Consider the following 25,073-nt stretch of genomic DNA (forward strand, 5'->3'; position numbering starts at 1 on the left):
CTTTTTGGTGGCCGTGGCCCATTCCAAGGACTGGGCATTTACTTCAGCACCATGGATAGCGGCTTGCGACAGAACGCAGGCTTTGGGATAGGCGTTACTTTCACAAAGGTCTGACTGTTCAGCAGTAATACAAAATAGGCTTCAACTTCGAAACAGTCGTGGTTAGCCTTTCCCATTCTCTGTCTGTCTTTAGCTGGCTAAATCCAGAAAAATACTGACCGTTTTGCTTTCATCCTCGTCGCAGCAAAAAGGCATAGGGCCGAATTGAGCTGAGTTGACTACATGCAGGTGCCCCACATTATTTAATTATCTTACAACTACAGAAAGACACGGACAAGCTCATTCATTCATTTGTTACATTTTATTTATAAACATACAGTATGCTATAAAGCCAATGCATTTGAACATCACATTTATCTTTCTTCGGGTAATGTTCAGGTGAATATTACAATAAATACAGAACTTAGACGTAAAGTATCATTCCCAAACTATTCATCCAGCTAAGACAGGTATCGATATTTCTGACACAAAGATGCCCCCCTGCAGAGTATCAGCTGAGATGTATTAATTTCTTAAGTAAAAGTAAAAAGACAATCAGATCTGATGCCTAAAAATATGGTAGGACTATATCAGAAAAATAAACCCAGACGAGACAGGGAAAGTTGTAAGCTACAAGTTGAGAATGGATCATATGTCTGACAGAGTAGGCTATTGATTTATTTCAAGATAGCATTTGAACATACATTATATCCACCACTGGACCAATGGAGCGATTTCAGTCCCAACAAACATTTTATTTGTAATGCATGAATTGAATCACTGAATTCATAAATTGAACTTATGGTAAGTATTGCATTCATTTTCTGTGAATCAAGTTTACAAACCATCATTTCAAGTTAATCAAAGTTTCATATATTCAGCTTCAGCTCTCTAAATTCAGATTCAAAACCTGAGACAACATCCTGGTACTTTGCCAACCAGGAAGGTAGAGGAGAACAGATAATTAAATGCTCACTCTGGTAAACATAAAATTCACGCAGTTTCTGAAGCCAATGCGGCATGTTGAATTTATTTTCTTCCTATGAATTTAGCTCTAACATTTTAACCGTCTTGGCTATGAGCTATTATGACCCCATTCCTGAAAGCTAAGACTCTCTGGAGCCTTCTGTTCCCTTCTATGATGAAAACAAACGGAGTTAGAAGAGTGTCACAAAAAAACGCATTTTGGCCCCCATAAGAATATAGTTGAATAGTCCAGTCATAGCCCTTCTAAGGATAGCCTTTCCACTCCCTATTAAATCTTGCTCTTGTGACTGAGTGGGTTTGAACAAGGTCTCCTACATGTCACAAGACTGTGTTAGCCCACTTAGCTAAAGCTGAATTCAACGATTACAAATTCAAAAGTATTACAATCAAATTCAAAATCCTAATACAAATTCGAAATTATGAAATTCAAATACAATTTCTGTTGGCACTGAAATTGCTCCATAGTAGCCTATAATTTCACAATTGACGTTCGAACTGCTGGCCCTAGTCTTTAGCAGCCAAATGTTAATCAAGTGCACCTGCTGGTAAGAACATTTTAGCCATAATTTCACAACGCAACAAGTATGCTTAATTTATATTTTTGTTGTTGAAAATGGGTTTCTATTGCTGAGCAATTACCAAAATCGTCATCACTGTCAACAGGGCATAGAGAGGCCTATATAGAGTCATTATAATAATGTCAAAACATTCGGATACACAATTTAAAAAAAATCAATGTCATCCTATTTTTTGTTGGGAAAGGCTGCTATTAAATATGTCAACCATATATCCTAGATACATTTTAGATTCCGTTTTGAAACTGGAAAGACTCACTGCAAATCATGAAATCATGAGAAAACAAGGTTTGGTAGACTGTGACATGAGTAAAAAATAAAGGGGAATATCAACAAAACAAATTGGTGGGGTGATTTTAAGCTCTCGTGCAGTTTCTCCTGCATTTTGGACAAAAACCTCCCATCCTACCCAATCACACTTAAAGGAAAACTCCATCCAAAAACGATAATTTGGCATTTGTTTCATTAGTCTATTGTTGATATAGTCTCAAAATGTTTTGCTTGTTAGCAAATAAGTTTTTAAAGACATGTAACATACAAAATACAGAAATCACCCCTATATGATGAATATGGCTGATTTCTGTATTTTAAGTGATATCTTGATAATGTTTTGCTTGTCAACAATCAAGTTGAGACTATATCAGCAATGGACTAATGAAATAAATACCAAAAGATAGTTTTTGGGTGGAGCTTTCCTTTAAGTGGACACCATCTTTGGGTTCCCTTCCCTTGAGTGTGCAATCACCTGTTTACCTAAGGCACGTTTCATGACATTCCAAGCGTGAAATTCCTAAAGAGAACCAGTTAAGAGTTAACGGAATGGTTTAGTACAGTAGCATGAATCCATAATGACGGTTGTTTACCTCCACAATCAGTTTACATGCATCAGTTCGCGTTATTGCTCTAAAATCAAGTACATCTAACTTTGTGAGCGGACATCTGTTTTGAGCAAAGAAAGAGAGAAAAGGATAACGTTGTCAGGCCGACGTGCGAAGTTACTGTAATGTAGGCCTATAGCCTAGTGACAGCACAGTATTTTTTTTAATTATCCAGTAGGCTACTAAAGCAATAGGGAAGAAATAAAAGATAAGACAGTGTTGGAGCTGCCTGGAAAGAAGATAGGCAGCTAAATGATTTAACTTTCAGAATTTAAACCAGAGTTTGGGTTAATTGTGGTTTAAGTGAAAATCGGGAGGAACAAAGCAGGCTTTTCTAAGCCTTTAGTTGACCATCGAGAAAAAACTCCTACAGATCTCAAGTCGGCAAAATGGAATACACTTCTATTACTTGAAACTTTCATTTTAAATCATGACAACCTTCTCTAGCAACCAAATTAGAAGCTTAAGTTACAAACTAAAGACTAATAAGGCCTATCTAACAACCTGGATACCAGAGAATAATTCAATTCAAATAAAGGGTATACTTTACAAACAAATATTTTGTCTAAGTGTCAAATTTGTTGGTTGGATTTCATTGCATTAGTGTTTTCATGAGTTTCCTATACGGTTTTGAAGTGATGGAGGCTGTTATACTGTATACACCATATTTACAGTATCAGAGCTCAGATTCAAAATGTCCACCATCCTCGAGGGCTTGTGGGTGCATATGGAAACGAGGAAGTGAGAACCTCTGAGCTGTGATCATACAGAGCCAATAGAATCAATAGGCCGACTATGATCAGTCGGACTAATATTCTATGCACACACAACTTTCCAATGTCAGGCATTATTTGGACCATTTCAATAAACCCGATAGGATGTGAATTGCAGACATTGCGAAAATCCCCACATAGGCATTGACAGACAAGACACATTCCACACATGTTGATTATATGGAGAAGCAGGAAGAAGGGAGACAATTTCTCTGTGTGCTTTCCATTGACCCAACGTTGTCACAATGTGGTTGGCTGGCCGGCTGCTGAAAATAGAGCAACAATACAATAAGGACAACCGTAAATTCTCTAATAGTTGATTATCATATTTAATGGGATTAAGGAAAAATACATGTATTTCTTGAGGCAATTGGGTACACAATACTCTTATATCCATTAAATTAAAACTGTGAAAAGGGCAATGAACTAATCAGTGTGTGATGTAGCTATTTATCATGTGAAAGCGAGGGAGACAAATGTATAGGTGTGTGTGAGAGTGAGTGAGAGAGAGAGAATGCAAATGTGTATACGTGTGTGTGCATGCGCGGATGTGATTTTGTGTGACTCACAACGGGAGCGGATGTAGCACTGGTGGCAGTTGAGGAGGCCGTTCCGGATCCTCACGTCTGTCCCCGTGGTGGTGTCACCCAGCTGTCCCTTACAGACCCCACACTGCAGGGGGAAGAGTGAGAGAGAGAGATAAGGGAAAGGAAGGAGGAAGAAAAGTACACTACATGACCAAAAGTATGTGGACACCTGCTCTTAGAACATCTCATTCCAAAATTATGGGCATTCCAATTCATCCCAAAGGTATTCGATGGGGTTGAGGTCAGGATTCTGTGCATGCCAGTCAAGTTCTTCCACACTGATCTCGACAAACCGTTTATGTATGGACCTCGCTTTGTGCACGGGTCATTGTCATGCTGAAACAGGAAAGGGCTCCGCAGTCCAATGGCAGCGAGCTTTACGCCACTCCAGCCGACGCTTGGCATGGTGCATGATGAATTGAGGCTTGTGGGCGGCTGCTCGGCCATGGAAACCCATTTCATGGAGCTCCCGACGAACAGTTCTTGTGCTGACTTTGTTCCAGAGGCAGTTTGTAACTCGGTAGTGAGTGTTGCAACCGAGGACAGAAGATTTTTTACACGCTATGCGCTTCAGCACTCAACGGTCCCGTTCTGTGAGCTTGTGTGGCCTACCACCTCGTGGCTGAGCCGTTTTTGCCCCTAAATATTTCCACTTCGCATTTACAGTTAACCAGGGGAGCTCTAGCAGGGCAGAAATTTGACGAACTGACTTGTTGGAAAGGTGCCATCCTCTGACGGGGCACACTGAAAGTCACTGAGCTCTTCAGTAAGGCCATTTAACTGCCAATGTTTGTCTATCGAGATTGCATGGCTGTGTGCTCGAATTGATACCTGTCAGCAACGGTTGCGGCTGAAGTAGCCGAATCCACTAATTCGAAGGCGTGTCCACATACTTTTGTACACATAGTGTAAGACATATGCTTTGTTTGAATACTTTGAAAATGCATAATTCTGTCCTTCCTTCCTTGTAGTAATCACTGATCTGACATTGGTGAGTGTGTTAATCAGAGAGGATTGGAAAGGTTTAAGCAATATGGTAATTCCTTCACCTTGCCTTCTGATTGGTCGGGTGGGACATCTGCCATATTGCTTACACCTTAGCCTCGGAGTCCCCAACCACCGGATGTTCTGGTTTTCAGGGGAAATGGAAAGAGAGTCTGTGACGCGACTTCCGCTTTTGGAAATTAACAAGGCGACACTCCATCTTAACTCCTCCTCCACATTTACTGGATTGGTTGAACAGACAACCTCCCTATAGTTTTTTCTTCTTTTCAAGACCAGTACGTAGGGGATCTAGTTTCAGGTGTTTCTTTAACCCATGCTACGTTAGGTTACTTACACCTTATACCAGTGGAGGCTGCTGAGGGGAGGACGGCTCATAATAATGGCTGGAATGGACACAAGGAAACCATGTTTTTGATACCATTCCACTTATTCCGCTCCAGTCATTACCACAAGCCTGTCCTCCCCAAATAAGGTGCCACCAACCTTTAAAGATCAACAAGGAGTTTCTTGGAGGTTGGGTCTAGGGCTTGGATTGGAATTCACCATCAATTACATTAGTTACAGTCCTGTGGTTAATAACTGTGGATGGGTGTGGTGAAAGGGTTCTGCCCTAACGCAGCCTGCTACTAACTGTGGTGAAAGGGTTCTGACCTATCGCAGCCAGTTACTAACTGTGGTGGTGTGGTGAAAGGGTTCTGACCTATCGCAGCCTGCTACTAACTGTGGTGTTGTGGTGAAAGGGTTCTGACCTATCGCAGCCTGCTACTAACTGTGGTGGTGTGGTGAAAGGGTTCTGACCTATCGCAGCCTGCTACTAACTGTGGTGAAAGGGTTCTGACCTATCGCAGCCTGCTACTAACTGTGTAAAGTATCTACCTATCGGCAGCCTGGCTACTAACTGTTGGTGTGGTGAAAAGGTTCTGACCTAAGGCAGCCAGCTACTAACTGTGTGGGTGGTGAAAAGGTTCTGACCTAATGCAGCCTGCTACTAACTGTGGTGGTGTGGTGAAAGGGTTCTGACCTAATGCAGCCGCTACTAACTGTGGTGGTGTGTGAAAGGGTTCTGACCTATCGCAGCCTGCTACTAACTGTGGGTGTGGTGAAAGGGTCTGACCAATGCAGCCTGCTACTAACTGTGGTGGTGTGGTGAAAGGGTTCTGACCTAATCAGCCAGCTACTAACTGTGGTGGTGTGGTGAAAAGGGTTCTGACCTATCGCAGCCTCTACTAACTGTGGTGTGTGAAAGGGTTCTGACCTAATGCAGCCTGCTACTAACTGTGGTGGTGTGGGTGAAAGGTTCTGACCTAATGCAGCCAGCTACTAACGTGGTGTGGTGAAATTTCTACCTAATGCAGCCAGCTACTAACTGTGGTGGTGTGGTGAAAGGGTTCTGACCTAACGCAGCCAGCTACTAACTGCGGTGGTGTGGTGAAAGGGTTCTGACCTAACGCAGCCTGCTACTAACTGTGGTGGTGTGGTGAAATGGTTCTGACCTATCGCAGCCAGCTACTAACTGTGGTGGTGTGGTGAAAGGGTTCTGACCTAACGCAGCCTGCTACTAACTGTGGTGGTGTGGTGAAATGGTTCTGACCTAACGCAGCCTGCTACTAACTGTGGTGTTGTGGTGAAAGGATTCTGACCTATCGCAGCCTGCTACTAACTGTGGTGGTGTGGTGAAATGGTTCTGACCTAACACAGTCTGCCTGAGTGACACTGACCTTAAAGCACTGGATGTGGAAGTAAAGGCTGAGGGTCTCAATAATCATGGCCGCCCCTTTTCCCAAAGGGTGACCGCAACTGGAGCACAGCTTCTTACCGCTCACCGACCTGCAGGGGAGAACCCAGTTCAGGTTACTAGACTGACCACTGAGCAGCACAAACTGAATGACTGCAGTGCCAAATGAAGTATGGTCCAGTGGATATATGGTCCAGTGATAGTGAATGAAGAACTCAGGGATTGATGCTTTTAGATTCCTCAGATTCACATCTAGTACAGTATATTGATCTAAACATTTAATACAGTAGTGTGCGATATGGACTCAGACCAGTTAGAGATATCAGCAATGTCTTCTACAGAGCTGACATGATACTTTTCACAGAGAAGCACAGATCAAACCTTGTACTTTCAGCAAGTTCAATATCCTTCTCAATATAACAGATGACAAAAGCAGCAGTGAGTGGCCTCAAGGAGCTGAGTTTGGCGCCCTCTGATGGCTGTACCTGTTTGGAGATTGAGGCATGTCGGATGGGCATGTGGTGGGTGAGTTTGATGGACTGCGCCCCATGGATTCAATGGAGCCACACCTGAAGATGAAAAGCAACATGAAGCCCTGCCTAGCAACATGGACATGATTGAAACCTTTAGTATGAATTGGACCAATCAAAACTATATGAGCCGAACAAACAATATTTAAGGTCCTATAGGTGAAAATACGTTGTTACCAATTACGTGGACCATACAGTGTGCAATACAGCAGCATTTGACAAATTCCTACTATAAGCAGTAGGTTTACCAATACGTGTTCTTACTCTCTTGAACCACAAATAAGAGTCTGTTTTAATTGGTTGAACTATAAAATCAGGGGACTTTTTTGTAAATTCCTAAATATAACACCTCTGTTGTCATTTCTCTATAAAGCCTCATCTTGACAGTGAGGCAACATGGGGCCACCTACGGGCCATCTGAGTAAAAGGCATGTCCGTGATGGAAGATGTGGTGAAGCATTAATAACAAAAAGAGAAGGCCCTCTGCATAACATAGTGAATATTGGCTTGAGAATGATAGAACAAACTCACACCCACACATGAACACACCGTTCCCCTCACCCCTAATCTCTTCTCACCCACACATATGCAGAGCCAAAGGGGTGTCCCGGGTGGCACTGGACATCCCTGACATCTGATTTGCCACGCCAAAATTTTATTTCGCTACTGGCAGTTTGATGCTGATTGACATCTCATTTCACCTCTTGTTGAAAGAAGCATTTTATGTTGACGTTCGGGGGCGCATTTTTCAAATCGAGGATGAGAGAATATTAACGTTGGTGGCGAGATACAGAAGAAGAACATACAGGAGAGAGAATATTTCCACAGCTCCACAAGCTCTTTTCGCGATTGACGAAAGCATCATATTTGAAGTAAGTTTTAAAGTTTAGCATCGGGTTTAGATTTCCTAATCAACTTTTACGAAAGTTGAGTTGCTGTGTAAGTCAATGGAGCCAAAGGTCTAACGTTAACAGACAGCTAGTCAGATAAGGGAGATCGGTTCCCAATTTAGCCTAACATTATGATTACATATGTGCTAGTAATACACTCATATACAGTGCAGTAAGTTACAGTATACAAATGTTTAGCTAATGTGGGGTAACTAGTAGGCTACAGCTATCAGTGTTGAGCAAGTTAACCGATTCCAAATTGCTGAATGTTAACTCAGATTTTCGTACTTGGACTCAAAACGAACAATTATCAATCTGTTAACGTTACTCAAAAGACTACCACAATTTGCAGATAGCCTGTTTGCTATCGTAAAGGTGTAAGAAATTATAGATAGCTAAGTTACTTACCGCAGAGTAGTCCTAGCCATGATCTAACTAGTAACTTAGGCTGGTAGTTGATTTTAAGATACAGTTATGATAAAGGGGATTTGTAATTAAGATTGAGATTGGACTAAAATGTGGGAAATTGGATGCTTAGATGTAACCATAGACTGTCTTATTTTTGCATAGGGTCAATTAAACATGAAAACAAAAGGGAGAGAGACTTCTGTTCCAAAAGGACCCAATGTTAGGCCAGGCCTATACTTTAAACTACACATATCTTGTGGATCCCTTAATTATACATTTTTAGAGACTTTATTTAACGTGTATTTCAAACATTTCAAGATCCAGAGAATGGTTCCTGTACAGCTGTTTGAAAACATTTCCCAGAACTCAGCATGGTACTAGGAAAAGGGCTTTCAACAGCTCCTGGTATAAGGACAATTCGTGGTTTGAATATTCTGTAAGTCAAGATTCGACTTGTTTCGCCTGTAGGCGTTTTCTCTGCCCAATACACCTGAATCTGCCTTCACATCACAGTCAGGTTTTTTTGTAACTGGAAAAAGGCGCTGTTTAAAGATTCTGGGTTTAAGCTCCATTCGAAGGCAGAGCATCATATCAATGCCATGTATGCTTGGAATCATCATAAAAGGGCTATTTGCAGCAACTCATCAATGTTAGACGTCATAAATGAGGACAGGAAAAGTGGAGGAAAACGGTACTTACATTAAAACAATTGCAGATGTGCTCCTATTAACTGCCACTCAAAATATAGCGCAGAGGTCATTGAGAGTCTGATGACTCTCACAACAAGGGTAATGTTTTGACAATATTAGAAGAAATAGCAAAGCATGACCCTCTCATAGAGAAAAGGATGAATGCATGTGGCAATGCTAAGTACACAAGCCACCAAATCCAGAAGGAAGTTCTTGAGGGCTGAGCTGAGATGGTAAAAAGTGAAATAATAAGAGAAGTAAAATAAAGTGAAGTTTTTAGTGTAATTCTAGATGAAACCAAAGATATAAAGAAAAAATAACAAATGTCTTTAGTTGTGAGGTACTATTACAACGGGGACATCCACGAAAGCTTTTTACACTTTCAGTCAGCTGAAAGCTTAGATGCAGCAGGTCTCAGAAAAAGTATGATCTGACAATTGCCTTGAAAAACATATCTTGTGTGGCAAGGCTATGACGGTGCATCCGTCATGAGCAGAAAGCATTCTGGTGTGTCTGCACGGATTAAAAACAGTGCAAGATTTGCATTTTATGCGCACTGTAATGCACATTGTTTGAATTTGGTTCTTGTTGATGCTGTAAAATCAGTGCCTGAGACAGTTCACTGTTTTTCTCTCCTGCAGAAGCTTTAAAACTTTGTATCTGGCTCATACGTTCATCTCAAGTGGCTTGCAGTTCAGAAAGAGCTGTATCCACAGCAGCCCAGAGAACTACAGAGACTTACGGATGTAAGGTGGGCATGCAGATACATGGCATGCCGCAATCTGAGGGACAGGCTTCCAGCAGTTCTGAGAGTGCTACAGAATATCACACTTAAAAATAGTGGTGATAGATCAGTGGAGGCCTTCTTACTCAGATAGATTTACATTTCATAGGGCTTTTGGTTACCTTTTGTAAAGTGCTCGGTGATGCCAAATGTCTCTCTGACATCTAGTAGGTGCCCTTACAGACACATTACAGGACTAGAGAAATGAGGGTTACTTTGGAGAACTATGGAAAGCGATTGAAGAGTTTGCAGAGCACTGCAAAATAAATGAATAAACAGTGTATCAAAGACAGCCTAAAAACAAGCTTAAGATTTCCCGACTCATTGATGAGCACTGTAGGATAGAAAAATAGTGACCAAAGTGATGGTGAGAGCTTCCAAAGAGCTATCTTTTATCAGGTGCTTGACACTCACAGCTGACTCACAGCTGAGCTGCAGAGAAGAATTGCGAAAATGCAAGGGGTCCAGTCTCTCAACACAAAGACTACAACATTCTTGAATGAGGAGCCTCTGTTTGCCTTTGCTCAGACCTTTGAGTCAGATTTAGAGGACCTCAAACCAAGCGGCTTCTTGATAAGAGAGAAAAGTGGAAGGGACAGACCGTCTACTCTCCTCGACTTTGTTGTGTTTCTAGAAACTTATAATAAAGAGGTCTTCCATGAGCTATTTTGACTTTGTAAGATTTCTGTTGTTACACCAGTCAGCGGTGCTTCTTGCGAGAGAAGCTTCTCAGCTGTAAAACTGATTAAAACCCACCTTAGGACAACAATGGTTGATGACAGGTTAAGTCGACTCAACACTGAGAATTCTGAGGCAAGGAGGGCATGCTCCCTCAACCTGGATGAGTTTGTGAAACAGTTCTCACCAGAACCGCAGAATTATGCTGTTTTTAAATCTAACTAGGATAATTGGGCACTTAGGCGGTCCCTCTGGTCATGATTAAAACCTGCAGTGTGTACTAGCTAGTACACTGACATTCTAAATGACAAACCCAAAGGGTATCATGTCACACAGATTTAATTTGGTCTTGATTAGGCCAATTCCAAAACTTTTCTTTGATATTAGTTAACACACACACACATATATATACACAAATACACTATACTGTAAGAGTGTAATATTGATTGGCAGCAAAATTATTTGAATTTTTCAAGTCTGTTTCTGCTTGATACCTGGTATGTCAAATTGCATTGTGTACATTTTTGTAAATAAACTATGCAATTTATGTAACACACAAACACTATCTTATCTCCTTGGTGCTTGAGCTTTATTTTCTGAAAATATTTTGGATGTGCAACACTTGTGAGTGAGAGAGAGAGAAAGAAATTGAGCTGCAGTTCCAAGGTAGACACTGACTATTCATAGTATATTAAAGAATTCTAGTGAAGTAACCATTTTGGACTACACTATCTACCACATTGAAGAACTCCGGGTTAAGTGAATGATCACTTCTACCTCTAATCAGTAATCATAGGATTCATTCATGCTACTTAGATGCCAGGTTAGGGTTACACACTCATTTTCTGTCATGGTCTATGGACCCCCTGAAGTAGCCTTGGCCACCCCATGTATAAAATTCTAGTTCTGCCACTGCACATACCTCCTGTCCCGAGAGGGCGCCTGCTGGCTGGGTTTGGTGCAGTCTAGTAAGACCTCTGTATTTTGTTTCTTGTTGGGGGGCTGGGGAACGGCCATGGTGGGTGGTGCTCTCTGACCATTCTGCAAACTCGGCGTCAGCTTGTCTGCCTGACTGATGTTCTGGCTGATTGAGCTGTTGATGATTGATTAAATTCATCATTCATTTCAGTTTCATTAATGACATTATATAGAAAGTCATTATTCTCATGACCATTGTAGGGTTCAAGGTCACACACACACACATGCTCTCAGACTGACCTGACTGCTGTTTTCAGACTATCATCTCTGGACGCTGTGCTGATGTCACTACTCCTGTCGTTATCTTGTCCTTTCCATACCACTCTCTCTGTGTTCCCCTGGTGGATGAAGATAGATGAAGACAGTTTCAAAGGGTTAGTTACAATCACCCTAAAATCCACCAAAACACAAAACCCATTGCCTTACGGCACATTAACTGTGGTCATATTAGCCGTTTTCAAACAAATCTGCTTCTGATACTGAGATCTTTATAGTTGAATCCTTAGGATCTGCTGTGATATATACTGCATGTAAACGCACAGTGTGTGGTGCACAATGGCTTGACAGCTATGTCAGTGAACTAAATATGATTGATACACCAAGCAACAGAACTTTCAAATTTGGAGATGGGAGAATCATCCATTCTACCAAGAGAGTCAAGATACCAGCAAAAATTGGTCAGACTAAGTGTCACATTGAAACAGAGGTGGTCCCTACGGATATCCCCATACCTCAAGAAGGCGTGGGCTGTACTAGACATAAAAAATGACAAGGCAGTGATGTTTAAACAACCAGTGACCCTTGAACTTACTACCTCAGGACACTATTGTGTAAGCATTTTAAACAAAGACATCACACAGAGTCCATGTTAAAATTAGATTCAGAGCACATGGAGATTCTGACAGTCACAGAGAACATGAACACAAAAGGAAAAACAAATTATTGTTAAAACTTCAAACAGTTTGGACATGCTACAGTTGACAGACTTCAGAAATTAGATCTAGGAATAATGATGAGAGTATTTCCATTCTACAGCAGATGGTTAACAGTTGTGAGACATGTCAGAAATACAGAAAACCTAAGCACAGACCAGCTGTTGGTTTGCCACTGGCTTCCAAGTACAATGAAACAGTGGCTGTAGATCCACATGAGTTAGGACCAAGTGTGTGGTACCTTCACATAATCCACCACTTCATACGCTTCAGTGCTAGAAGCACTGTGAATACAAAGAAACCCAGTGAAATCGTCAAGCACTTCATTCATTCCTGGATAAGTGTGCATGGCCCGCCCCAGAAATTGTACAGTGACAATGGAGGAGAATTCAATAATAATGAAATAAGAGGAATGGCAGAGAAATTCAACATGGAAGTAAAGACAACTGCTGCATACAGTCCATGGAGCAATGGACTTCTGGAGAGAATCAAATACTCAGAGATTATGCTGAAAGTGAAGCAAGACAACGGATGTGACTGGAAAACAGCCCTAGATTGGGCTTTGATGGCAAAAAACTCAATGCACAATGTTCATGGTTACAGCCCATATCAACTAGTGTTGGGGCAGAACCCTAATCTTCCCTCTGTACTGGTTGACAAGCCACCAGCACTAGAAGGGACCAGTGTGTGCAGCACTACATGCAGCAAGGAAAGCGTTCACTGAAGCAGACTGCTCAGAGAAAATTTGCAGGGCTCTGCGTAAACAGCTTCGACCCACCGATGAGAAGTACGAGACTGGAAACAAAGTGTACTTCAAACGAGTTGACTGTCAAGAGTGGAAAGGACCGGGAGTAGTCATTGGCCAAGATGGTGTGGTGATATTTGTGAGGCACGGAGGCACCATTGTGCATCACTCAAGATTGAGGAAAGTAAATGATCAACAAGATAGAGGGGCTGTTGCTGAGAATCAGCCTCCTAATGAAAATGACAAAAAGGACACAATAACAGACACAAACCTACCAGATGTCATATCCAATGACATGGACACTGAAACTGACACAGGAAATGGAGCAGACACCTTCAACCATGCCACAGGTAATACTGTTGAGCGTTCAAATTAGGAAAACATTCAACAGCCACATGTGTTAAGACAACATGGTTGTTCCAGTCTGAAAACTGGACAAACTTAAATACATGGACAGAGAAAGTGGTATTCCACATACAGAAACCTTCATTGGAGGAGCAGGAAAAGCCAAAGGAAAACACCAGAACTGGTACAACTTGCAGTACTCTGAACCAGCTACACTTTCTGGTACAACAGGGTCAGCTGAATGGTCACTTGTAGATAATCTCAGAATTGAACCAATGGAAAATCGAGAAAAACATAATGACATTCAAAACGATGATGCACTTGAAACAAAGGACGTGTCATTTGACTAAGTGAAGCTAGACGAGCTCAGTAATTGGAGTAAAAATTGAGTGTTTGGGGGCCTCCCGGGTGGCGCAGTGGTCTAGAGCACTGCATCGCAGTGCTATGCTGCGCCACCAGAGTCTGGGTTCGCGCCCAGGCTCTGTCGCAGCCGGCCGTGACCGGGAGGTCCGTGGGGCGACGCACAATTGGCTTAGCGTCGTCCGGGTTAGGGAGGGTTTGGCCGGTAGGGATATCCTTGTCTCATAGCGCTCCAGCGACTCCTGTGGCGGGCCGGGCGCAGTGCGCGCTAACCGAGGGGGGCGGGTGCACGGTGTTTCCTCCGACACATTGGTGCGGCTGGCTTCCGGGTTGGAGGCGCGCTGTGTTAAGAAGCAGTGCGGCTTGGTTGGGTTGTGCTTCGGAGGACGCATGACTTTCGACCTTCGTCTCTCCTGAGCCCGTACGGGAGTTGTAGCGATGAGACAAGATAGTAATTACTAGCGATTGGATACCACGAAAATTGGGGAGAAAAGGGGATAAAATTTAAAAAATAAATAAAAGGAAGTCAAAGAAATTCCTCAACAAGGTAGGTGTGTACCCTCAAAGAATCCTTAACTGGAATAGTGCCAAAAGCACATCTAGTGGGTAGAGGAGCTGGCTGCTAAAGAACTCCAAAAGACTCATTGACAGGTGCCTCAGAGTCACTCAGATTGCTGATGACAGTGATCTGCCAGAAAAAAATGGAAACTTCATTCCATGGATGTCAAATCTGCATTTTGGCAGGGAACAGAGCTGTCAAGGGACATTCACATCTGACCTCCGCCCGAAGCTAAGAGCGAAGGAACACTGGAAACTAAAAAAAAGTGTATGTATGGCCTGGCAGATGCATCACTCTACTGGTACAACGAAGTCAAGGCAACAATGCTGAGTACAGGTGGAAACATGTCACAAGTGGATCCTGCAGTCTTCTATTGGCTTGATCAAGACTGCAATGTGACTGGAAGTACTTGCCTGTCACGTTGATGACTTTATCTGGGGTGGCTCACAGACCATTGCTACAACTGTGAATCCACACCTCAAAGCTGTTTTCCAGGTCGGCTGTGAGGAGCATGATAATTTTTTTCATGTTGGCATAGCGTTTATGACAGTTGATAGAACAAACTGATGCAAAAGGAGAGCAAAATCAAGAATCTTCAACCCATCCACATGGATTCTTCAAGAGCCGTACAAAGGAATTCCCCTCTATGTGGAATTGAAGCGGATCAATTGAGGTCAAAGACAGGTCATATTCTATGGGTGCTCAGGCAGAGTAGACCTGATGCAATGTTTGATGGCTGCAACTTGGCATCCAACACAAACACACCACTGTACAAACCATTCATGATGCAAACAAAGTTGTTCGTAAACTGAATTCACAACAAGTGACTAAAGTTTCAGCATGTTTGTTAAAGATGACTCAAACTACACTCAGCAAAAAATGAAACATCCTGTCACTGTCAACTGCGTTATTTTCAGAAAATGAACATGTGTAAATATTTGTATGAACATAAGATTCAACAACAGACATAAACTGAACAAGTTCCAAAGAATGTGACTAACAGAAATGGAATGTGTCCCTGAACAAAGGGGGGGGAATCAAAAGTACAGTCTGCAGTACTGCAGTGCATTCCTCCTCATGGACTGCACCAGATTGCCTGTTCTTGCTGTGAGATGTTACTTCACTCTTCCACCAAGGCACCTGCAAGTTCCTGGACATTTCGGGAATGGCCCTAGCCCTCACCTCCGACCAACAGGTCCCAGACCGGCTTAATGGGAGTGAATCCAGCTCTTCGCTGGCCATGGCAGACACACTGACATTCCTCGTCTCTGGCAAGAAATCCACAGACAACGAACAGTATGGCTGGTGCATTGTCATGCTGGAGGTCATGTCAGGATGAGGACCCTCCACTTCCAAATCGATCCTCACTCCAGAAGTCACGCCTTGATGACGGTCACGCCTTCGACGAGATACGTGAATCGACCATACCCTGAGTGATACAAAACCATTACTCGTCAGTGGAAGAGCACTTTTTGCCATCCTGTCTGGTCGCAAACGTGGGTTTGTGCCCATAGGCAATGGTTGTTGCGGTATGTCTTGTTGAGGACCTGCCTTACAACAGGCCTACAAGCCCTCAGTAAGCCTCTCTCAGCCTATTTGGGACGTCCGACACTGGAGGGATTGTGCGTTCCTGGAACTCGGGCAGTTGTTGTTCCATCCTTACCTTTCCACAGGTTTGATGTTCGGATGTACACCTGTGCAGTGTTGTTACAATGGTCTCCACTGCGAGGACGATCAGCTGTCCATCCGGTCTCCTGTAGCGCTTGTCTCGTCTCACAATACGGACATAGCAACTATTGCCCTGCCACAATCTGCAGTTCCTCATGCCTCCTTGCAGCATGCCTAAGCCCACACAGACGAGCAGGGACCCTGGGCATCTTTCTTTTGGTGTTTTTCAGAGTCAGTAGAAAGGCCTCTTTAGTGTCCTAAGTTTTCATACTGTGACCTTATTTGCCTTATTTGTGGTTATTCTATTAACTGTTATGGCCAACTATGGTTACACCCCTTGGGTCTTTTCCGGAACAGGGTACGTTCCCCATTCAGAGGAGTCAGCAGGATAACATCTATTGGTTATTCCTGTAGAGTACCAAGGTCTGTTGCTTTGGTCCTACATGCATTCAACTATTTCTGTGACTCTACAGGTTGCATGTCCTAATATGAAGGCAATATGATAATGGTGGCTAAATGCCAGAGGTGATGAGCCATTAAGAGGAGTTACTATGAGTATGACGTAAGGAGGACAAATGTATAAAACATGTGTGCCAAGGCTGGAAGGCAGTTGTCTTTATGACGCAGCTCGGCTTTTATTATGGAGTAATAAAAAGTTTATTGAACTCACATGCTCCAATATTTGTGAAATATGATTGACCAAAATATTTCCACGATATTTCCACGACAAACCATCTCCAAAAGACACCTAAAGACTCTCAGACCATGAGAAACAAGATTCTCTGGTCTGATGAAACCAAGATTGAACTCTTTGGCCTGAATGGCAAGTGTCACGTCTGGAGGAAACCTGGCACCACCCTCCCGTGAAGCATGGTGGCGGCAGCATCTTGCTGTGGGGATGTTTTGCAGTGGCATGGACTGCGAGACTAGTCAGGATCGAGGAAAAGATGAACAGAGCAAAGTACAGAGAGATCCTTGATGAAATCCTGAGCGCTCTGGAACAGGTTCTCAGACTCGGGCGAAAGTTCACCTTCCAACAGGACAACGACCCTAAGCACACAGCCAAGACAAAGCTGGAGTGGCTTCAGGACAGGTCTCTGAATGTCCTTGAGTTGCCCAGCCAGAGCCCAGACTTGAACCCGATAGAACATCTCTGGAGAGACCTGAAAATAGCAGCAATTCGCCCCATCCAACCTGGCAGAGCTTGTGAGGATCTGTAGAGAGGAATGGGATAAACTTCCCAAATACAGGTGTGCCAAGCTTTTAGCGTCGTACTCAAGAAGACTTGAGGCTGTAATCTCTGCCAAAGGTGCTTCAACAAAGTACTGAGTAAAAGGTCTGAATACTTATGTAAATGTGATATTTTAGTTTTACATTCTTAATAAATGTGCAAAAATATCTAAAAACCAGTTTTTACTTTGCCATTATGGAGTATTGTATGTAGATTGATAAAGGGAAAAAAATGATTTAATCAATTTTAGAATAATGCTGTAACGTAACAAAATGTGGAAAAAGTCAAGGGGTCTGAATACTTTCCAAATGCACTGTATATACATATTTACAACAAGTTATTTTAATTTGAAAGGTAACCCAATATAACTTCTCCTCTCACCCCCTGCCTCTCCAGCAGCTCCTGCTTGCGTTCCCAGTCGGCCAGCGACCGGACGATGGTGTCCTGGGGGTCCATGGGCCCGGGGGTGTCCCCTCGGATGGGCGAGGGCAGGGTGGAGGAGAGGGGGGTCAGAGGGGCCACAGTCTCCTCTAGTATCCTTCGCTCCTGTGTAAAAAGGGAGGGAATGAGGAAGAGGTAAAGAAATAGGGAGGGAAATAGGTAGGGAGGGAGAGAAAAAGGGAGGGAGGGAGAGAGTGAAAAAGGGAGGGAGAGAGAGGTAAGAGGAGAGAGGAGGAAGAGGAGGAGAAAAAAGGGAGGGAGGGAAGGAGAGAGAAAAAGGGAGGGGAGGGAAGGAGAGAGAAAAAAGGGAGGGAGGAGAGAGGGGAATAGGGAGGGAGGGAGAGAAGGGGAAAATAGGGAGGGAGGGAGAGAGGGGAAAATAAGGAGGGAGGGAGAGAATGGGAGGGGGGAGAGCGAAATATAGGGGGGGGAGGGAGAGGGAGATAATAGGGAGGGAGGGAGAAAAAAATAGGGAGGGAGGGATGGAGGGAGATTAATAGGGAGGGAGGGAGGGAGAAAAATAGGGAGGGAGGGATGGGGGTAGAAAAATAGGGAGGGAGGGAAGGAGGTAGAGGAAAAGGAGGGAGGGAGAAAAATAGGGAAGGAAGGAGGGAGAGAAATAGGGAGAGAGGGAGAGAATGGAGAGAGGGAGAGAAATAGGGGGAGAGGGAGAGAAATAGGGAGGGGGGGAATAGGGAGGGAGAGAGTGAATAGGGAGGGCGAGGAGAGAATATGGAGGAGAGAGGGGAGAGAATAGGGAGAGAGGGAGAGAAAATAGGAGGAGAAACATAGGGAGGGATATCGGGAGGGATATAGGGAGGGAGGGAAATAGGGGGGGATTGGAGAGGGAGAGAACATAGGGAGGGAGGGAAATAGGGAGGGAGGCGAGAAGAGGGAGAGGAGAGTGGGAGAAAAATAGGGGTGGAGGGAGAGAAATAGGGAGGGAGAGAGGGAGAAAAATAGGGTAGAGTAGAGAAATAGTGAGAGAGGGAAGAAAAATAGGGAGGTAGAGAGAATGAAGAGGGAGAGAGAGAGAAATAGGGAGGGAGAGAAATAGACGAGGGGAGAGAGAGAAAATAGGGAAGATGGGAGGAGAAATAGGGAGGGAGGGAAATAGGGAGGAAGAGAGGAGTAGAAAAATAGGGAGGGAGAGAAAGGGAGGGGGGAGGAGGTAGAAAATAGGGGAGGAGAGAAGGAGGTAGAAAATAGGGAGGGAGGGAGGGAGAGAAATAGGGAGGGAGAGAATAGGAGGGGGAGAGAATAGGGAGGGAGGGAGAGAAATAGGGAGGGAGAGAAATAGGGAGGGGAGAGAAATAGGGAGAAAGGGAGAGAAATAGGGAGGGAGGGAGAGAATAAGGGAGAGAATAGGAAGGTGAGAGAAATAGGGAGAGAGGGAGAGAAATAGGGAGAGGGAGAGAATAGGGGAGAGGAGAGAAATAGGGAGGGAGGGAGTGAGTGAATAGGGAGGGAGGGAAATAGGGAGGGAGGGAAATAGGGAGAGAAATAGGGAGATAAATAGGGAGAGAGGGAAATAGGGGGAGAGGGAGAGAAATAGGGGGAGAGGGAGAGAAATAGGGGGGGGGAAGAGAAATAGGGAGGGAGGGAATAGGGAGGGGGGAGAGAAATAGGGAGGGAGGGGGGAGAGAATAGGGGGGAGAGGGAGAGAATAGGGGGAGGGGAAGAAATGGGAGGGAGGGAAATAGGGAGGGAGGGAGAGAGAATAGGTGAGGAGAGGTGGGAGGGAGAGAAATTTAGGGAGAGAAATAGGGAAGAGAATAGGGAGGGGAGAAAATAGGGAGGGGAGGGAGAGAAATAGGGAGGGGGGAGAGAAATGGGAGGGGGGAGAGGAATAAGGGAGGGGGGTCGGGAGAAATAGGAGGGGGGAGAGAAATAGGGAGGGAGGTGAATAGGGAGGGAGGACGGAAATAGGGGGAGGGAGGGAGAGGAATAGGGAAGGGAGGGGGGAGAGAAATAGGGAGGGAGGGAGAAATAGGGAGGTTTTGTATTCAGTCAGCAGTCACTTTCATATTCGCACAGACACACATGCACTCACACACCTCCTCATGGTATCTCCTCTCCTCGTCTTCCACCTCTCTTTGCGCTCTCTCCCACTCCTGTTTCAGCTTCTCCTGCTCATGCTGGTACTTCTCCTATTACCATGACAACGAGAGATGGCACACATTCATCATCAATGACATGTCATACAGACAGACGGATGGAGAGATGGTTAGAAAAGATGCCTATTGGGCCATACCTGTCCATAGAGCATATCGGGATTTGCCACTTTCCGTGTTTTAGTAACTAACAAAGTACTTATCACTCTCCCTAAAACATGATGATGGCTGATGACACTGCTTCATGAAAATCCAATATCTTGAAAACTTGACTGCTGACATGCAAAACATGTTGAGATTGTATCAACAAGGAACTAATGAAAAAAATACCAAAAGATAGTTTGAGTGTCTTTTTCCTTGAAAGATGGTGTGAAATGTGGAAGACTCAACTTCAGACTCATTTTGAAATATGAAAACATCTGATTAACTTAGATTTCGAGTGAACTATCCATTAACATTGGATTTCATCTAAAATAAATATATTGTGTTAGTTCAGGTCTGTACTAAGTACCATTGAGAAGCATGAGCCAATCATGTGACAGTGGGCATACACAAACATAGCATGCGTGTATGATGAGGGTTGTAAAGAAAGAGAAAATACATTTAAAAAGCTGCCAACCAAAGAAACAGACACACCATGCACTGACAAGGTGGTTTAAGGGTCCAAGGTGGCAAGGGTTCATGCATCAGCAAAGCAAACCCTGTGGGTGGACCTCAATAGTCTAAAATGGCTTTCTTTTCTCCTCATCTTCATCTATAGATCTGAGAATATAGGTTAGGTGAGGATGAAGGGAAAAAAACAAGGAGACAAGGCTATTTGGAGTATTGAGACACCCTATGATGGGTAGGTAGAGGAGGAGAGCGAAGTTGACTGGCGGCAGATTTGGGGCTCTGGCGAGTGAGTGTGAGACACACAGGTCATGCCATAGCACACAGCTTTTATTGTGCAATGCTGCCGCTGTGTGGCCACTGTGTGCACAGCAGTGAGTAGCAAATTGGGGGTCGACTTCAGACTCAGAGCAGGCAGATGACTAAGCAGGATTGTGGTTAATTGAAATGTGTCTGCAAGCTAAAAGAAAGTTAGCACCTGCTTTGGGTAAATGTAACTGGTGCTGCAGACCATAGATTCAGTAATCAGTAGGCTTATTCGGGCCTATCTTTAGCTAATGTCAATAGGGCATCATGCTAACTCAGGCCTAGCTTTAGCATGCTAACTTTGGCCTTTTGTTAACATATTATTAGCCGTATGCTAACTCAGGCCTAGCTTTTGTTAATGAGTATTTAGCAGCATGCTAAATCAGGCCTAGCGTTTTAATGAGTATATAGCAGCATGCTAAATCAGGCCTAGCTTTTGTAAATTAGTATTTTGCAGCATGCCTAGCTTTTGGGTCTTTAGTAGCTTAACTCTACCTGAAGCATGCGCTCCTGCTCTTGCTGCCACCTTTCCTGACGCTTTCGCTCCTCATTTGGGTCCCAAGACCAGCGGTCACCCCGCTTAGCCTGGGCTACTACCGGGGATGACACCTGAGTGACCTGATAGAGCCCATCCAGAGCTCACACACACACGCACGCAGACCCACATATTCATAAACCAAAGTACACACACATCCACAGAAAGGGAAGAGAGGAGACAGTTGATCTACAACAGCACTATGTCCATGCTAGCCAAAGGTGTCCTACTAAGGAGAGAGAAAAGAGCAAGAGATGAGGGGATGAAGAGCAAGGCTGGGCACTTTGTACATAATCCTCATCTGATTGGTCATTGTTCATTGGCTCAACCTATCAAGCATTGGGTCTTAGGGAGGTCCTAAATATATTAGAAAAACAATAAATGGATTGTGCTCAGTAGACAAAACGGAAGAACACGCTCTGAAATGGAGTAAAACGGGGAGCCAATAATTAACTTGCCCAATAAGAACAGTTTGTTTTGGTTTCACGGTTTTGTTACTGTGTCCTAATGAACACAACCCTCGATTGTCTGTTAAGATGCATTGTATCCAATGCATTGTGGACGGTATGACACCATTTTAAGATTTTTGTCTCAACCAGATGAGAACTAGTAAAACCACCTTTAGAACTCTACCAGGAAAGATTATAGCAGATGTAACAGTTAGAATGGACTCACCGCTGCTGTACCACGCTCCTGCTCTGCCCCCTCTATGAAATAGAGATACAGTGAAAAGGTAGTCTGTTAGAAAACAAACATCGTTCAAAACACAGCAACTGATGCGGAGTAGACATGATCTTTTTAGTCATTACACTGTCTTTGTGTGAACGCATGGAAAAAGCTATTTAAATAATGAATGTCAGGTAAAGGAATGAGGGAATGAAGCGAAAGGTGGCAGGGTACAAATACAGGTGATAAGGGAACAAATCAAGGTGATAAGGTATGATGATGAATATTGAGTTGCTGAAAAGCTACAAGCTGTGTGGTATTTGTCAATACTGAGTGGCTAACAATTCCAGTGTCCTGTGCAAAAGTACACCAAAAATCTACAAGTTGCTCTTATTATTTTTTAAACTCTTACTTAATGACATTATTGTCCCCATGGGGAAATGTTGTTGCAGTGTCATGTACACGTTTAAAGTGTCGTTTAAATACAAAACAAAATTGACAATACAACTTTCATAACAGCTACATACCAATAAAGCATTTTTTTTTTTTTTAAAGACTAGCCTGCTGGCCTTACTGGAGTCGATAGGAACATTAGCCTGAGCTATTTAGGAGGGATATTACACCTGGCACAAATTATTGTCTAGTTCTGTTTTTCCTGCCGAGGGGTGCCCTATACCTGCGCCCAGAGGGGAGTAGTTTAAAGTCCGGGTACAGGGGGTGGCTTGGGTCTAAAATTATTTTGTGAGCCTTGGAGGGCCCTGACCTTAAAGATCTCATCCAGGCCTGTCTGTTTGACTCCGAGTACCTTGCTTGCTGTGGTGATAATCCTTCTCAGCATATTTCTCTGGTTGACAGTGGCATTACCAAACCAACAAACAATACAAAAAGTTTAAATACTCTCAATGAAAGATTTGTAAAACAGAGTCAGTATAGTCTACATTAAAAGATCCCAGCTTTTTGAGAAAGGACAGTCTCTGTTGGCTCTTTTTGTAGATCAGGTCTGTACATTTACTCCACTGAAGCTTATTGTCCAAAAGAGGACACCCATGTATTTGTATTCCTCTACAATCTCTATATTCTGACCTCTGATAGATGTTGCAGAGGTAGGTGTTGTGCATAGACTTCAGGAAGTGTACATCTCTTTGATCTAGTTGGTATTGAGGACCAAGTGTGATTCCTCACACCACTCTACAAAGTCATCTAGGACCGGGCCATGGTGTTCCTCATCATCATGCAACACGCTGATCAAGGCAGTGTCATCAGCAATCTTAATGAGGTGTCGGTCAGGATGGGAACTAGTACAACTATTAATGTACAAGATATACAGGAGTGGGGACAAAACACATCCCTGAGGAGAGCCTGTGTTGGTAATGCGTATGTCCGACACGTGGGGACCTATTTTGACTCGCTGTGAGCATGGGTGATGCTGAGAATATGACTTTTCACAAGTTTCTCAAGGCATTTCATTACTAAGGATGTCAAGGCGACAGAGCAGTAGTCATTCAGCACAGAGGGATTAGATGCTTTAGGAAAGGGTATAATTATTGAGTTTTTCCACAATACTGGCACGTGCTGCTGGTCGAGTGAGGATTGGAAAATGTCTGTAAAAACACCAGCCAATTGTTCAGCACAGTGCTTTAACACATGTCCACTTATTTTGTCTGGGCCTGGGCTTTTGTGTGTGTTGCATCCCATGAACAAATTCAAAACATCAGACTGTTTAACAACAACTCTCCTAAATATTTGTAATGATGCTTCCATTTGTTTTACCTCCGACACAAAGTTGTCTGATTCAAATCTTAAGAAAACATTCAGTTCATTAGCCATATACCTGTGTAGTAACACTGTAGTTATATGTAGCAATGTTGTACTAACATTGTTACTATAGTAATTACAGCATTATAAGAGTCCACAGGACTCCAATAATAAATGACAAAACCAGTAGAGTGAGGAAACAGGTTTCCAATGCTGTCACCCAGCCTCCGGGGAAGCCATGGGGAAACCATGTACTATGTATGAGTACATGAACCCCAAAGAGGGTTACAGGCAAGCTCAACTAAACAGTGAGCAGTTTACCTGGCGTGGTGAAGAACTCCCAACGTAGGCCTAACCTAGGGTTGCCGGTTGCTGGTGGATAACTGGCACTGTTAGCCAGCTCTACAGCACAAGCAAGGAGGGGGGGGGGGAGGAGAAAAGGAGGGGATAGATAGAGAGTTCACAAGCAAAAATACAGAGTGCCAGTTGGAGCCGCAAAAGAAAAAAAGAGTTGGGTGTGTGATAGCATAGCTGAGAGGGCTGCGGGAAATAAAGACTATTGTGGAAAAGGCAGTTTGAGGTTAATTCTGTTCTGAAAACAGATTTTGCTTACCTGTTGTGGGAGCTTCACATGGTGGTTTGTTTCTGACAGGTCCTGGATCAGCCAATGTAGCAACTTCATCTGCTCTCTGAGATGACTCCAGGCTGGGCTCACTGACCTAAGATCATCCCAGAAAAGTCAGAGACACAATGATCAAAACATGACCAGGGGATTCTTCAAAAATATTTATAGTTAGAACGTAGCAGAGAGAAATTAAATGTATAGAGTTTGTGATACCCTATTTTACACAGTATAGAATCAGGTCTGTCCTACATAATACATTTCTATCTGAAAGTTCTATGGCGCTGCACACTCCTGGGTACGGCTTCTGCTTGAGGTAGAGCAGCGCACAAATGATTGGCTATTCGCAGCATTGGGGGCCATTGATTGGTTGGCAGGTGATCTCACCGGTGCGGTCATTGGTTGAGCTTGTTGTGTGGCGTGCTCTGATAGGACTGGACGGAGGACAGTGGCGTTCTGTCTAGTCGCTGTGGCATTCATACACACTTCTGTTTGTTCTTTGGGAGCTTGTTGTGACTCTGAAAACCAGACAGACACATGCCTAGGTGAATCAGAGCAAGGCTCTGCATCAGAGTCTACGGTAAGCCCAGACAGTGGGTCCTAATGTGACTTTAACCACAGGAAGATCAAGTTGAATAATTTGTTTAAC

General features: G+C 43.6%; 1 protein-coding gene across 6 annotated transcripts in view; it reads right to left on the minus strand.

Annotated features, from left to right (window-relative positions):
- Window positions 1-342: 342 nt before the first annotated feature.
- Window positions 343-25,073, minus strand: part of LOC111965851 (LIM and calponin homology domains-containing protein 1) — a 141,911-nt gene continuing 117,180 nt past the window's right edge. For 4 of the 6 annotated variants that reach the window (XM_023990220.2, XM_023990216.2, XM_023990219.2 and 1 more), the window contains 12 exons: window positions 24,812-24,942; window positions 24,416-24,521; window positions 22,057-22,088; window positions 21,342-21,464; window positions 19,875-19,967; window positions 17,758-17,922; window positions 11,777-11,874; window positions 11,481-11,651; window positions 7,065-7,148; window positions 6,563-6,671; window positions 3,822-3,924; window positions 343-3,518 (listed from right to left, as the gene is read on the minus strand). In XM_023990220.2, the coding sequence (XP_023845988.1) occupies window positions 3,493-3,518; window positions 3,822-3,924; window positions 6,563-6,671; window positions 7,065-7,148; window positions 11,481-11,651; window positions 11,777-11,874; window positions 17,758-17,922; window positions 19,875-19,967; window positions 21,342-21,464; window positions 22,057-22,088; window positions 24,416-24,521; window positions 24,812-24,942 (1,241 nt within the window). In that variant the 3' untranslated portion in view covers window positions 343-3,492. The remainder of the gene's footprint in view (window positions 3,519-3,821; window positions 3,925-6,562; window positions 6,672-7,064; window positions 7,149-11,480; window positions 11,652-11,776; window positions 11,875-17,757; window positions 17,923-19,874; window positions 19,968-21,341; window positions 21,465-22,056; window positions 22,089-24,415; window positions 24,522-24,811; window positions 24,943-25,073) is intronic. The other 2 variants (XM_023990218.2, XM_023990221.2) reach the window with 2 other exon arrangements.

This window comes from Salvelinus sp. IW2-2015, linkage group LG6.2, assembly GCF_002910315.2.
Source record: "Salvelinus sp. IW2-2015 linkage group LG6.2, ASM291031v2, whole genome shotgun sequence".
NCBI lineage: Eukaryota > Metazoa > Chordata > Actinopteri > Salmoniformes > Salmonidae > Salvelinus > Salvelinus sp. IW2-2015.